Source organism: Delphinus delphis, chromosome 16 (genome assembly GCF_949987515.2).
Source record: "Delphinus delphis chromosome 16, mDelDel1.2, whole genome shotgun sequence".
Classification (NCBI taxonomy): Eukaryota; Metazoa; Chordata; class Mammalia; order Artiodactyla; family Delphinidae; genus Delphinus; species Delphinus delphis.
In genome coordinates, this window is record NC_082698.1 from 47586744 (window position 1) to 47603217 (window position 16474).

Sequence of the window (16474 nt, forward strand, 5' to 3'; positions counted from 1 at the left end):
GTTCTAATAAATGTGCTGACCACCTGGGCACAGTCCAGAGACAGAGTGCACATTGGCTGAGTACTTACCGTGTGCCAAGAGGAAGCAGGATCTCAGGGAGGCGAGGCCCAGGGCTGGGAAATGACATACCTGCTGCTCTGCCTGGTTCATGCTCTCCCCTTACAGCCTCAAGGTCAGTCCAGTTTTCCTTCCTCTGAGCAATGTGTGGGTGAGAGTGGAGCTTGAGAGGTTAACGGAAGGACAGGTGTCTTGTAGTCAAGTGTCTTGTGATGGAAGGGGCTCCTGACCCCGCAGAGGCAGCTGTATCACAGTTAATCAGTAACTCACCATTCCCCCCTCCCCCCAGCCCCTGGCCACCACCATTCTACTCTCTATCTCTATGCATTTGACTACTGTAAGTACCTCATATAAGCGGAGTCATACAATATTTGTCCTTTTGTGACTGGCTTATTTTATTTAGCATATCCTCAAGGTCATGCACATTGCGGCATGTGTCAGAATTCCCTCCCTTTTTAAGGTTGAGTAATATTCCATTGCATGGATGTACTATATTTTGTTTATCCATTCATTGATCAATAGACTCTAGGGTAGCTTCCACCCTTTGGCTATTGTGAGTAATGCTGTTATGAACATGGGTATACAAATACCTTTTTGAGACCCTGCTTTCAATTCTTTTGGATACATACACAGAAGTGGAATTGATACATCACATGCTACACTACTTGGGGGAAGAGAAGAGGGGGAGAGGAGTGGTAAATAAGACCTTTTGTGGCTCAATTAAGGCAGCCCTTCCCCAGGAAGGGAAAGCTGGTGGAAGGAGAGGGAGCGGGTCCTTTTTTATGAGGACACCACATCATCTGGGAAAGACAAAACAAGACCCAAACCTTGTTCCCTAGAACAAGACCTAGAGTTAAGGGGATCTAGAGTTAAGGGGATCTGTCCAGAGGGACCAAGGCCCATATGTTCAGAAAGGTAGCAAGGTCTCTAGATCACCTTGAGGAAAGTGGGAGTTTAAGCTGTTAACTCAGGGTCCCCATAAGGACCTAGAAATTTGTGGGAGACACCAGGATGGGATGAGAGTGTGATCACAGCTGACCTCTTCTCTCAACCCAGCCACCTGCCACAGGGGAGTGCCTTCTAGAGAAAGGGTAAGCCTAGGAGGATGTCTAAGGAAGCTGTTACCTTGGTGCCCAACGGGGGACACCATGGGGCACCTGGGCAGAAACCTGGATCAGCCAGGGCATCCCAGCAGCTGTGCACCAGCAGCTATAAGATGTGTGACACCCACCCCAGCAGCAGAGCTGAGTGTCACTGAGAAACAACAGCAGGTGGGACCTGCCAGGACCTCTATCCCACTTCCCGCTTCCAGCATTAAGAAGTTGGACTGATACCATTCCACCTCCATCTCCTTTGGATTAAATAAGCCTACAGGGCTCTTGGACAATTCAGGAAAGGGATGACCTGACTCCACCTCTGGGGAGCTGGGCAGGCGTCCCCCACAGGGCTCTAGTCCCTGGAGGCAGCCCAGAAGCCTGTCACATTCAAGAGGTGGAGTCAAGGGATGTAACTGGGGGTGGCCTGAATGTGCTCTTGAAGCTGGAGGAGTTGCTATCTGACGTTTTCTTAAAAACATGACAAATATTTTTTTCTGATTATAACAGTAATATGCAGTGCAGATAATTTGGGACGTGCAAAGTATTAGAAAGGAGATAAAAATAACTTGCAATCTCACCACCCAGTGATGGCCACTGTTACCATTTTGAGATTACATGCAGCTCCACAATCCCCTATTGAAAACCCTTGTGGCCAGGAGTGTTTTGAAGTTCAGAAAGCTTCAGATTTGGATAATTTGGTATGGAGTGTATACTGTAATATCCCCAGTGGGCTTGGGGGTGATCCCCTATACTCAAACACATTGACATTTCTGCAGTGAAACAAATAAAAACACAGATATCCATTCAGGTCAGGTTTTATCATGAAAGGAATTGAAAGAAACTTCAGGTTTTCTCTTTTGGATTTGGGGATCTCAGATATAGGACTGCAGACCTGTTTACATATGGCCGTCACCACATCTGGCCGTGGAGGCTGCATGTGAGCACTGCCTGGAGGTCCTGGTCACATAGACTGTGATGAGGATGGCGCCCCCAGAACTGTGCAGGACAACATGCCTCTGTATTTCTGGAATGATCTGCCCCACAAATTCAGAGTATCAATATGTCCACATCTCCTTTATTGTTTTGAAGTAATTGCATGAGACCTCCTGATCCATATTATTGGAAAGTCTGACTCCACCTCTTGAATGTGACAGGCTTCTGGGCTGCCTCCAGGGACTAGAGCCCTGTGGGGGACGCCTGCCCAGCTCCCCAGCTCCTCCCAGCCCTCTCCCTGCTGCGAAGCTGCAGTCCTGCTTCCTGGGCTGTGCACCCGTTCATTTTTCCCTGCCTCAGGGAGTTCTTGCACTAAGCTGGCTCAAAGCCCAGCATGCTTCCTGCCCCCTCTGCAAGCAGCACTTCTGAAGCTGCACCCTTCCCATCCATCCTCCCTGGCAGTGGCCCCAAAGTACGGGGACAGCAAGTTCCATCCAGGCCTGGCCACTGGGGATTCCTGTTTTCACTCCACCCCCTACCAGGGGTGGGGAAAAGCTGGGTGCACACCCGGGATCTCTGACTCCGACTGCCCTGGCCCCTTGTCCATCTTCCTGAACCTGAACCCTCTCCCCAGGACCCTGCCAGCTTGAAAAAACTTCACATTCAAATCCTCCTCAGAGTAGACTCCCAGAATATGTTTATGCTCATTCTTTGCTGTGGTCAAACCCACACATGATGGAAATGGACAGATCTAAGTGTGTGCCCACTGCCCTTAAAACAACACAGACTCTGGGGTCTTGCAGGGCCCGACTGGGCCACGGCTTGTCAGCTTCCTCAGGGGGGAACATCTCCTGGGCATGTACTGGCCTCAGAGCTTCCCTCCTCCTTTGTCTCCCAGGTCATATGGTTCTCCTGACTGACAAGTGTGGTCCAAGCAGCCACTCAGCTGACGTGAGCCAAGAGCGCACCACCCAGACCAGTGACAGGGCTCTTCTGGGGTCCCAGGGCCAGCAGGATTCTGTGTGTAAGTGGTGTTTTCATAGAGCAGCCCGGCACAGGGCTTCCTCCCCAGCTCCCAGGTCAGTCAGACCCTGGGGTGGAGAAGTTGCAGCCGGAATGCAGCCACCCAACTGACTGGGGCTTAAGGCAACCACCATGATGGTTAGCACATAATCACCTGAATCCTTGCAAGTCTCTTCTGAACCCAAGGCTCAGAGAGGTGAAGCGACTTGCTCCAGGTCATGCTTGTGAGGTGTAAGTGAGGGAGATGGGATTTGAACCCACATCTGGTCTGACTCCAAAGTCCCCACCACCTCACTAAATTATACGTGCCACCTTCACCCATGATCTCTAAGGCTCGGGAACTCGCTTGACAGATGAGAAACCAAGGCATCGAGCGCTTGAGCCACAAATGCACATCCCAGTTCCACAGGAGCCAGGCTTCTTACTAACTCCGATACAACCTCCACTCTACCATCCACCCTGGCTCCAGTGGTTAGCCAGGGGGCTTCTGGGAGTTTTGTGCTGTTGTTTCTATATTTGGAGGACTCTTTGGTCTTGTTTGTTTCCTGGATTCTTTGTTTCTGTGGCCCAGGAGATGGAGCACATGTCACCCTGTCTCGAGATTCTTCTGAACAGAGCTGGCAAGGAAATGAGAAAGGATCCTAATTAGGGGGCGATAACCCCACGGAGAAATTCAGATTTTTGCAGCAGGCCGTGTCCTTCCCACAAGCCCTGTGTGTTTGTCAGATGTTTATAGAGCCTTCATTAACAGAGAGCTCCCTTAGATAAGAGGCCTGAGTACAGCATCAAGGGCCAGATAAGAACAAGCGGAGGGCACTTCGGGGACGGCAGGCGGGTGAGAGCCTGTGAACTGGCCCGGGTGCGCGGTGCAGAGCGGTGGGCAGGACAATGCGGGCCGGCTCCTTCCCGGCTCCTCCCCGCACCCGCTAACACACCGCGGCTGCCGCAGTCTCCGGAGCAGGGCTAGAGCATCCCAAGATGTGCCGCGGGGCGCTCTGGGTGGCCCTGCCTGTGCTCTCCCTGCTGGCCTGCTCCGCGCAGGGGAAGCCACTGGAGATCCGGGGGCGGGGGTCGGCTGGGGCAGATGCCCACCGCCTGCTAGGCGGGCCCGGGGGTGAGCGGGAGCGGGGCACCTTCGACCTGAGGATGTTCCTGGAGAACATGAAGGTGGATTTCCTGCGCAGCCTCAACCTGAGCGGGGTCCCTTCCCAGGATAAAACCCGAGCCGAGCCGCCGCAGTACATGATCGACCTGTACAACAGATACACCACCGACAAGACATCCACCCCCGCATCCAATATCGTGCGCAGCTTCAGCATGGAAGGTAGAGTCGGCTCCACCGGGGCGCCCCGGGTCGGGGTGGGGGACTCAGTGGTCCAAGGCCGCGCTGCCCAGCATGGCGGCCACTGGACACATGGGACTTTACGTTTCAATTTAAATTAATTTAAATGAAATAAAATTAATAATTTAGTCTCACTAGCTTGGCTGCAAGTGCTCAGCGATCATGCATGACTATGGCTACCCTATAGGACAGTGAGATTATAGAACAGTTCCATCATTGCAGAAAGTTCTACTGGACAGCTCTGCTCTAGAAGATTCTCCCTCCCTGAGCCCAGAGCCACATTTAACACAGTAGGTGCTGAAGGAATGCCAGTTCCCTTCCGTCCATCCCTTCCCTACCTCCCCCTTCCCATACTGTCCCCTTCCTACTTAGACACAGACAACTTATTTAGCCTCCAACTAACTGGTATATTTTTAAACACCGAAGGAATGTCTATTTCTCTCTCATCAGAAGGTGTTTAAAATTCAGATAAATTCCTCCGAGAGAGAAGCATTAACAACAAGAAGTTGTCCGAGGACAACTTAATTATTTTCTAAATATAAATTAATTTCACTGATTTAGGAGGACTAGAAGATAACGAACGTCAGCTTAGGGCTTATGTCCACTAATTCACACAATGTAGGTGACATGATCTTGTGAGCAGGGAAGCCAAGGCTTGCAGACTCTGAGGGAACTTGCCCAGTTCACATATTAGTTATGCAGCTGGATTCTGACCCAGGCCCACCTGTCTGCACAGCTCACTTTCCCTACAGCTGCAGCCTCTCTCTAACCAGCCAGGCACTCAGGGCTTCATCCCTCCTGGGCTTGAGACCTGCAGACTCTTAACAGGTATACGCCCTAGCTAAAGGATGCTGTGATCATGCTGCATGCCCGGCAAGGCTGTATTTTCTGATGGCTCAAAAGAAGAAGAAAATTCTGGATTTTATGTGAACTTGTCTGGTTTCTAAAACACTGACTTAATTTTTTTGAAATGAAGTCTGCAGGGCTTAATTTTTTGTTTTTTAATGTGGTCTGCAGGTCATACAGATACTGCCAGTGTCTCACTATGCCCATGGGGCGTGTCTGTAACCTCTGCTTTAGGGAAAGGCCGGCTTCTTTGGCTGGACCTAATCACCAAATCCTGTAGTCTGGGAGTCCAGCATTCACAGCCATCTCAGTGACCCCTCCCCACTCCCCCCATCATTGTCCATGTCCTGGAAACAAGTGCTCTGATCTGATCCCAGCCCTGCCTGTGGCCAGTACTTCTGTGAAGGCCAATTATGCTTCCCTTCACAGATGGCCTGAGTACGGCTCAGAGGGGGAGGGTACTTGTTCTCTACGTGTCTGATGCAGTCCCAGGGGCATCTTCTAGGTGTGCCACAGTAAGAGCACAGCAGGTGGTTAATGCACTGCTCATGGACCCCACTCATGACTCACATATGCCACGGTGGCTCACCACATGCTGCAGGAGCTGGACTGACACATCCATGCTGGGCGAGGGGACACAGAGAGCTGTGTGAAAGGCCACGTGCTTGGGGGGTGGGGGAGCTGTGCCCAAGTAGGGAAGACGGTCTTAGGAGGACACAGAAATACTGATTGAGCATCTGCTGTGAACCAGGGACAGTGTTGGGTAAGTTCCATGTGCCTTCTTGTTGAAGGCTCACACCAACACTGGGAGGTTGGTAGGATGAGTCCCATTCTACAGATGAGGAAACTGAGGCCCAGAGAGACTCAGGACTTCTCCAAGGTCACAAGCCTAGAAGGGAGAGAGTCAGGATTGGCACTTCAGTCTGTCAGATACTGCCGGGTTTCACGACAGCACACAGTATCCCCTCATGTTGGCACATAGTAGGTGCTCAAAAAACACAACTTCTCTTCCCTCTTTGCGACCAGGCCATGGTATAATAGAGATGTGCTAATGGCCGGGTGTCAGCAAGGGGAGTAGGAAAGTGAAACAGTTGTGCGGCTAAAAGGCAAGGCCTGTGTATGCCTAACATGACCAAGCCGTTGAGGTTAATATATTTTTCCCTCAAACATTAAAAAAAAATCATCCACTTTCATTTTGCTCAGAAGTTACAATTCTGAATGGTTTTTTACACCATTTAGATGCTGAGATTTTTAGCATTGCCATAATGTTGGAATTTTACCATCCCCTCCCATGATCTCTCCTTTAAAATCATACGCTCAGGATCTGCACTCTGAGGCTGACAGTGTGCTTTTCTGTTTTGTTTATTTGATTCTTTCTTTTTTTTTATAAAGTGAGGATCGTTATATATGCACTTTGGATGCATACATAGGATGTATGCACTTTGGCAGTTAAACACCCTAAGTCCCAGTCTCCACGTCTGTAAGAGTGGAAAAATAATTAGATCTTCTGGGGGTCAGTGTGAAGAGAAAAGTGAAATATAATATGCAAAGCTCCTGGTGCAAAGCTGGGCACGTAGTAAATGCTCAATAAACAGCTGGAGCTGTCAATTTCAATGCGATGCATCTCCTGCCTCTGTTTTTCTTTGGAAGATGCCAAACGTACGTTTTAAAATATCCTTCTAGGGCTTCCCTGGTGGCGCAGTGGTTAAGAGTCCGCCTGCCGATGCAGGGGACACGGGTTCGTGCCCCAGTCCGGGAAGATTCCACATGCCGTGGAGCGGCTGCGCCCGTGAGCCGTGGCCGCTGGGCCTGTGCGTCCGGAGCCTGTGCTCCGCAACGGGAGAAGCCACAACAGTGAGAGGCCCGTGTACTGCAAAAAATAAAAATAAAAAAAGCTTTTAAATAAAATAAAATACCCTTCTACATTAAGGGCTTAAGTGAAAACAAACAGACTTGATAGAGATAGACAATGTCATGCCAGATGCCCTTTCATCTAAACCATGAGTCTCAGCTTTGGTGTCATGAAAACAGACTCTCCCAGCAGATGACTGTCACCGTGTATTTGCATTTCAGATGCCATCTCTATAGCCGCCACAGAAGACTTCCCTTTCCAGAAACACATCTTGCTCTTCAACATCTCCATTCCCAGGCATGAGCAGATCACCAGGGCCGAGCTCCGACTCTACCTCTCCTGTCAAAGTCACGTGGACTCCTCTCACGAGCTGAAAGGAAACATGGTCATTTATGATGTTCTGGATGGAGCCAATGCCTGGGATGCTTCTGGGGGAACCAAGACCTTCCTGGTGTCCCAGGATATCCGGGACGAGGGCTGGGAGAACTTTGAGGTGTCCAGTGCTGTGAAGAGGTGGGTCCGAGCAGACCCCACTAAGAGCAAAAACAAACTGGAAGTGACAGTGGAGAGTCACAGGAAGGGCTGTGACAAGCTGGATATCAGTGTCCCCCCCAGCTCCAAAAACCTGCCGTTCTTTGTCGTCTTCTCCAATGACCGCAGCAATGGCACCAAGGAGACCAGACTGGAGCTCAGGGAGATGATCGGCCACGAGCAGGAGAGTGTGCTCAAGAAGCTGTTCAAGAACGGCCTGATGGAGGCAGGTGAGAACAAGGACGATGAGGAGGAGGATGTGCAAAGCCACACGGCTGTGAGCTCGTCTTCGGCCAGGCGGAAGAGAAGTGCCGGGGCCAACAACCACTGTCAGAAGACCTCCCTGCGGGTGAACTTCGAGGACATCGGCTGGGACAGCTGGATCATCGCGCCCAAGGAGTACGATGCCTTTGAATGTAAAGGCGGCTGCTTCTTCCCCCTCGCTGACGATGTGACCCCGACGAAACACGCCATCGTGCAGACCCTGGTGCATCTCAAGTTCCCCATGAAGGTGGGCAAGGCCTGCTGTGTGCCCACCAAACTGAGCCCCATCTCCATCCTCTACAAGGATGACATGGGGGTCCCCACCCTCAAGTACCACTATGAAGGGATGAGCGTGGCCGAGTGTGGGTGCAGGTAGTGCTGGCCCGTGGGTGGGGGAGGCAGGGTGGAGGGGGCTCCTAGTGAGAGGTCCTGTGTCCTGCTGGGCATGACAGAGACTAAGTCCACCTGGGTGGCAACCTGGAGAAGGAAGGGGAGCCACCAGGTCCTTGTGGTAAAGACCTGCTCTCCCTCTCACGGCCCAACCCAAGCACACACCACTGGGTTGAACTGCAGGGGAGGGGATGCCGACGGGCAATGGGGGTTTGGGGAGAAGAGGAAAGCCTGGAAGTGTTGCTGGGGTGGAAGGGGAGATGAAGAAAAGGGGACAAGAGAAAAATTATCCAGAGTCAGCAGAAAACTGAGCGAAAACGAGGCCAAGGAGTATAGACGGGAGATGCACAGAGATTAATGGAAATTAAAGGACGTGAGAGGCATGGGGTTTATTCCAATAACCTCAGGGAGTGAAGGGGAAAGGAATGGGCTGTGTGCACCACACCCACTCCACGTTATTCCCACAACCTGTGAGATGGGCGTCGTGACTCCCAATTCACACACTCGGAAGCCAAAACTCGGGCAGTTCAAGTAGCAACAGTCAATGGCATGATTCCAACCCACGGGTCTCCATAGGTCTGTTGATCACCGAAGCCCGGGACCTCCCCAAGTATCCCACCGAGGTTTAGCAGGTCGCCTGCTAGCTGAGGACAATTAGACTTTGGTGGCTGGGGAGTGCGGGGCAAATGGAACTGAGGCCGGCCAGTACCCAGCAGGATGACTGGGCTGCTTGTCACATCCAGGGCATGTTTCGACTGCTCCACGCCTGTGCTGATTCAGTGTCCAAGTGCTTTTTAAGATGACCCCTAAGTCACTGAAAACTATCCCCTAAAGCAACTGCGGGATGGAGAGAGGCAGGACGGAAGCCCTCAGGTTGCAGTGAACGCTGTTGGCTGGAGGTACTTTGACCTGCTGGCTCATACAGGGTCACTCGCCGCCATGGACTCAAACCGCAAGATGGTTTGGAAGGGGGTGCACAGTTAACCCTGAGGGATGGGGCAGCCCATGGCCTGTGTCTCTGCAGTTACTTAGCATCACCAGTTCACCAGCATCACACGCCATGGGCTCCCCTCCCACAAGGACTCGGTGGATGACAAGACCTGGATTTGAATTTGTTGGAATAAATGCGCTCTTGCTTCGGTATTTGCAACATCCCTATTCTTACTCCATGTACTCAGGTGAAGACGTCCAGTCCTCCTGGGTGAGGGCTCCTGGCCACTGGCGAACTCAGGTCCTTATTGGCCGCATTGGCTATGGCTGTACTCGCTGGCTTTCCTGAGCAATGTGTGTCCAGCCCTGGTCCTGGGCTTGGGCCTTGGGACCAGGCTCCTTCCCCACTGACCGCAAAAGAGGACCTCTGACTCTTGAGGTCACACATGGAATGGGGTGGACTAGGAAGTTCTGACCGCTGACCAGAGCAGAGCCTATAGGAGGCCTGGAGAGACCTGGGCCATTCCCACTGGTTGAAGTTCCCAGAATATTTTTTTTTTAATGGTTTGTGTTAAATGTTTACATGGAACCAAAGAACAGCTTTAACACAAAAATGCAATAAAAACATTATTGTTTAATTACTGGAGTTACAGAAAATGCTAGTTCCTGGTACGACAATGTTGCTCAATTGTAAGGAGGGATGACAGATGTCTTTTAGTCCCGGTGGTGTATTTCCGTGTCTGCATCAAAGTTTCACTTGGAAATAAACTCAGAGTCTAATCTGTGGCCTTTCTGGAGTATGAGGCCTGGGCCTGATGGTCCCCTAGCCCCACACCCCGCCCACCGCCCCCCTTCAGGCCCTTCTTTCCCTGGGGGGAAGTGGAAAGGAGAGCCACGGAGAGGAGTAGACACCTGTGGGCGGTGTCTCTGCAGGTTGGGGGGAATGGGCGCGTCTGTGTAAGAGCCCGTGTGTGGGTATGCGGGCCTGGGTGTGAGCAGGTGTGAAGTGGATACTTGCAAGTGGACAATGACAGTCAGCCCCATGCCTTCCTTGACCTCCCCACACGTCAGGGGCCGGAGGCTGGGCTCTGTCAGAGAGACACATCCGGCCATAAATCCTGTCTGCCCGGTGTCCTGGGGCCTGCACAACCCTTCCAGCCTCTGCTCCCTCTACATCCCTGCTCAGATGCCCAGCTCCAGCCAGATATACTCAAGGCCACCCACTGTTCTCAGCCCTCAGGTGACTGCCGTGGCTGCCCCGCCCCCAGCTCTGCAGCCCAAGTCCACCTTCCATGAAGGCCCAGCTCTAGTGCTGCCCACACACACCCCTTGGCCCCACTCTTGATGCTCCAATTCTGAACTTCTTGGCTCTAAGGGACATTACAGTGCTTTTGTCTCCTGGTTGCCATTGGCCTGGTGTGGGGTCCTACTGACCTCTTATCTTGAGCCCTCTGGGGCACCGAGTCCTCTGGGGACAAGGCCCAAGGGCCTCTGGCCTCAGTCACTCCCTGGAGGGCTGATGTGGGTTGTGGCTCAGGACAAAGTGATTAGGATGGATGTGCTGGGACAGAACTTGCAAGGAGATCCTGAGAAATGCCCTCTGCCTTCCATTTCACTGTGTTCTTTCCACCAGACCCTCCAAAGCTTGTCCAGCCCCAGCCAGAGAATGAAATCCAACAGTCCCATCCTCTGGACACTCTGTTACGCGGCCAATCAGCCCTAATGACTAATGACTGCCACAGTCAGTGCTGCATTTGTAGTGTGTCCTGAAGCATTCTCATTTTTACCCTCTCAGGGTGATGATCACGGATATGAAGTGGCAGTCCCACAGGGCCGCTTGGTGTCATGCTCTGCTCTTGCCATCTCGAAATTCATAACAAATTTTAAACAAGGGATCCACATTTTCGTTCTGTGCCTGGCCCCGCAAACGATGCAGCTGGTTCTAGATGCTTGTGTGGGGGTGGCATCTTGGTTTCCCGAGTCCCAGGGACACTCTGGAGGCTGCTTCAGGCCCAGACACTGACAAGATCCTGTAGAACAGGGTGTTGGAGCCTGGCTGCTGAGAGCTTCCCCGGGGTCTGAGTGAAAGGACCAGCCCGGCTCCTCCTCCCTGGCCCACGCCGAGGGGGCCCAGGGGCTCCTCTGGTCTGTGATCAAAGGCAGCAACACTGTTTGGCTCTCAAAGGCTGGTGCATTCCATCTATATGTCAGCTCCCATGGGAGCAGCCTGATACAAAGGGGGTCCCACTTTTCCCAGATGCGCCTTAAAGAGGAAGCCAGAGACTATACACTGGACAGGCAGCACTGGTGGCACACAGATGGCTTCTGTGAGACCAGACTGAAGAAACCTTTTGGAACTTCTTTCCTGTTCAAATCAGATCATCTAACTCAGGTAGAAATCTCACACCGTTGTCTCAACTTCCCTGACACCTCTCACTAGGACGAGCACCCCTCCCCGAGGGAACCCTTTTCATCAGCAGACGACTCCGGTCCTCAGAAAGATGTCCCTGGGCCTGCAGCAAACAGCTGCTCCTCTGCGGCTCTCTCCCGTGAGCTTCTGTTCTGGATGAGGGGTCCCTTTCTCCCAGAAAGCCTGACACCTGAGCTGTCTTGATGGGGGCTAAGGAGCTGGACAGTGAACATGTGAGCTTCGTGGCCCTCTCAGGACCCCAGTATCACAGTTGCATTCGGGAGGCCATTTGGGGCCGCACCTCCAGTGCTTTCCAGGTCATCCACATCAGCGCCCAACTGTCCTTCCTTTGCCTGGACCATGTTCCTACTGGGCAGTGCTGGGCCGACTTCTTCCTCTGGCTCAGTGGCCATCGCCCTGATTTGCCTGGGTTGGTCCTGGTTAACATGTGTTGTCCATGTATAATTGAAATTAGGGCCTCTGTTTGGATGACAGGTTATATGGTGTCCATAGTCAGGGACAGCTCAGGGGCCAATAACAGAGGACAGTTGGGAACAGCAGAGTGGCTGGAAGAGCACCGGGTGTGGGGTTGCCTGGCCTGGGCTCAGGTCCTGACCAGGTCACTCACTGGTTCATGGTCACATCAATGGTCACTGAGTCTTGAGGTCCTTGCTTATCACCCCCAAAATGATATACAAATGCTTCCCGGGTACTTTGGAAAGTTCACGTAGGTTCTTGTTTCTCTTTCTGAGTAATATTTGGAAAAACGTTAGAGCTACACTATTACCTTTTATTACACTCTTTCATTCTGAATCTTCATTTCTTTCCTCATTATCTTTTTTTATTTCCCTCCTCTTCATTTTTTCCCATTCTCTCCCAGTATCTTCGGCCTTCCTACCTGTACCTGGGTTGGAAGCAAGAGTCACCTCTGCCTACATGTGCCCTCTCCATGCACATGCACCAGAGGTCCTCCGTGTGCTGGGCACCCAAACCTGAAATGTAGCCAGACATCTGGGAACTGCAAAGACAACTCTCTACTTCCTTGATTTGCCTGGACCCAGGGGTCTCATGGAGAAAATCTTGATGCCTCTTAATTATTGGGGTTCATACATATACAGACGTGTCTGATAAACCTGGAGAAAGAAATGCAAGAAGAACGGCTAAGTCATGGGGGAAAAGTGAGGTCAGAATCTGAAGCACAGGCCCTGCTCACCAGCAATGTACTGATGACCCCAGACACAGGGTGAGGCCACCCCAGGCAACACAACTGGACAGAGAGGACTACAGGTACACCAGGCCAAAGAGCACCATTGAGAGGGAAAGCTGGAAGAACTATAGTATGAGGGGTGCTAGCTCCCTGGTCTTCCAGAAAAGAGCTGGCACAAGAAAAGGGAGACTTTTCTTAGTGCCTGGAGAGAGAGAAAGAGAAAGAGGGGAGAGAGAGAGAGAAAGAGAGAGAGAGAGGAATGAACAGGAGAGAGCAGGAGACGGCCCTCCTGGAGGGTAGATGCTCAAGGGACATCAAAGGTTGAGGACAGCTGAGCCCAGTGGCCTGAGCAGAGCCCCAGGCCTTCCAGGGTCTGCCCCATGACCTGTTCCAAGGCCTCCTGATGGACCTGCTCTTAGATTTCCAAGGTTGTGTTCCATTCACCATTCCCACCACTCCCATCTTATCTGTCTTATTCTGTGGATTCCCATGGGATGGGGGGAGATGTTCTGGGTTCAGGCTTCACATCAGCATCCAGCAGACTATCTTCCCTGGAGTCACAGAGACATGGCATTGCTGGGGTTACTAAAGCCATAGGGGATCTAGGCCCTACTCATGTCCCCAGCCCCGCCTCTCACCACAAGTCCATGCCTGGGGTTTCGACACAGAGAGAGGAACCAAAGCCCAGGTAAGGGAGGATGGCAATGTCCTCCCTTCCTTCGGCCAATCCACTGCTCCTCAGCTCTGTGATCTTGGGCATGTTCTGTAACCTCCCCAAGCCCCAGCTTCCTCACCCATAAAATAGGAGGAAGGATGGTTTAGGAGAAATCACCTTAGAAGCAGGATGTGAACAAGACCTATGAATGAAGGCATCACCCGTGAACAAATACTTACTGCACAAGACCTTGCAGACTTGGGGCAGCAGGAAACCTACTTGACCCTTGTTTACTATTCTTATGGTTTTACGTCTCTGGTAAAAATGACTGCTTAGGCATAAATTCTCTCCAGATTTAATTTAAAATAAATCTCAGGGCTTCCCTGGTGGCGCAGTGGTTGAGAGTCTGCCTGCCTATGCTGGGGACACGGGTTCGTGCCCCGGTCCGGGAAGATTCCACGTGCCGCGGAGCGACTGGGCCCGTGAGCCATGGCCGCTGAGCCTGTGCGTCCGGAGCCTGTGCTCCGCAACGGAAGAGGCCACAACAGTGAGAGGCCCGCATACCGCAAAAAAAAATAAAATAAAATAAAATGAAATAAAAAATAAATCTCATTTATTTGTAAAAAGCATGCGTTCCCAGAACCTCTTTAGGCCCTGCACGCCTGTGCTTTGTCTTTAGGCTGGTTCTGGCCACAACTTTCATTGTCTGTAAACTTGAATTTCTGTCCTCACTGCACAGAATATGTTTGATGCAGGGAAGAGTCAAGGCAGCCACGCGCTTCATAGAGGTTTACCCCCTGCAGAGAAAGCATGTGGGTGATGTTCCCACTGCCGTTAGGACCTTGGTCACTACTCAGAGCGCCAGACACACCTCAGAACTGATCCCAGTTCAAAGCACCACCCACGCCCCGCCCCGCCCGGCTCATTGTCTGGCACACAGCGGCCCCTGGAGGTGCCAGTGGGAGCTGCACCCACAGTTACCCTAGGTCTCTTCTACATCAGACAAATGATGTTATCTGGGGGCTCTGAACACTTCTTATGTGAGTGATTAACAGCTGGAATGATCTTTATTCTGGGACTTCAGTTATTGTTTTCCTTTCGTGGCACAAAACTGTAAACATGCTTTGTTGGGAAGTGGGAATAAGGAATAAACAGAACCAGCCCTTCCTTGCCTAGAGCAGTACTTCTTAACTCTTCAAATAATTAAAATAATATCGATTCTACATGAACTGTCCCATAAAATAGAAAAACTTAAGGAATAGGAAGAGAAAAAATCCTTTCCAACTCATTTTATGAGGTCAGAACTACCTTGAAAGCAAAGCCAAAAGAAAAGACTACATATGGATATCCCTCATGAGCATGTAAAAATCCTCAAAAAAACACCAGAAAATTGAATCCAACAACATATAATAGGATAATACATAATGACCAAGAGAAATTTATCCCACAAATAAGACTGGTTAAATATTAGAAAACCAATCAATGTAATCAATCATATTAACAAACTAAAGAGGAAAAAACATGTTCATCTCAAAAGATGCATTTACAATATTTAACATCTGTTCATGATTTTCTTTTTAATTCTTAAATACCAGGAATATAAGAGAATTTTCTTAAACTGATAAAGAGCATCTATCAAAAAAAACAAATATACAGTTAACATCACACTGATGATGAAAGACTGAATTATTTCCCCCTAGGATCAGGATCAAGACCCCAGAGGTCCTAAGGAGTGCAGTAAGGCAAGGATAAGAAATGAAGTCTGTAGATGGGAGAGAAAGAAATACAATATGAATACCCCTCTAGAAAACTCTAAGGAATCTATTAAAAACATAGTGGATGAATAAATGAGTTTAACAAGGTTGCAGGATATAAGATTAATATACAATGAATAACTAGAAATTAAAATTGTAAGAAAAACATATCATTTGCAATAGCACCTGAAAATAATGAGAAATACTGAAGTATAAAACTAACAAAATACTGAATGGGAGAAAATATTTGCAAATGAAGCAACTGACAAAGGATTGATCTCCAAAATTTATAAGCAGCTCATGCAGCTCAATATCAAAAAAACAAAAAACCCAATCCAAAAATGAGCAGAAGACCTAAATAGACATTTCTCCAAAGAAGAGATACAGATTGCCAACAAACACATGAAAGAATGCTCAACATCATTAATCATCAGAGAAATGCAAATCAAAACTACAATGAGATATCATCTCACACCAGTCAGAATGGCCATCATCAAAAAATCTACAAATAATAAATGCTAGAGAGGGTGTGGAGCAAAGGGAACCCTCTTGCACTGCTGGTAGGAATGTAAATTGATACAGCCACTATGGAGAACAGTATGGAGGTTCCTTAAAAAACTAAAAATAGAGCTACCATATGACCCAGCAATCCCACTACTGGGCATATACCCTGAGAAAACCATAATTCAAAAAGAGTCATGTACCAAAATGTTCATTGCAGCTCTGTTTACAATAGCCAGGACATGGAAGCAACCTAAGTGTCCATCATCGGATGAATGGATAAAGAAGATGTGGCACATATACACAATGGAATATTACTCAGCCATAAAAAGAAATGAAATTGAGTTATTTGTAGTGAGATGGATGGACTTAGAGTCTGTCATACAGAGTGAAGTAAGTCAGAAAGAGAAAAACAAATACCGTATGCTAACACATATATATGGAATCTAAAAAAAAACAAAAAACAAAATGGTCATGAAGAACCTAGGGGCAGGATGGGAATAAAGACGCAGACCTACTAGAGAATGGACTTGAGGACACGGGGAAGGGGAACGGTAAGCTGGGACGAAGTGAGAGAGTGGCATGGACATATATACACTACCAAATGTAGAGTAGATATCTAGTGGGAAGCAGCCGCATAGCAAAGGGAGATCAGCTCGGTGCTTTGTGACCACCTAGAGGG

General features: G+C 50.0%; 1 protein-coding gene across 1 annotated transcript; it reads left to right on the forward strand.

The window, feature by feature from the left end:
* Positions 1-4088: 4088 nt before the first annotated feature.
* On the forward strand, positions 4089-8517 carry GDF2 (growth differentiation factor 2). The gene is made up of 2 exons (XM_060033691.1): positions 4089-4434; positions 7372-8517. The coding sequence occupies exons 1-2, from the start codon at positions 4089-4091 to the stop codon at positions 8319-8321; spliced, it is 1296 nt and encodes a 431-aa protein (XP_059889674.1). The 3' UTR covers positions 8322-8517.
* Positions 8518-16474: the final 7957 nt, after the last annotated feature.

Coding starts and splice junctions, on each gene's coding strand:
- GDF2 (XM_060033691.1), top strand. CDS start 4,089: ATGTGCCGCGGGGCGCTCTGGGTGGCCCTGCCTGTGCTCTCCCTGCTG. Junction 4,435..7,371: donor GCGCAGCTTCAGCATGGAAG/GTAGAGTCGGCT, acceptor TTTGCATTTCAG/ATGCCATCTCTATAGCCGCC.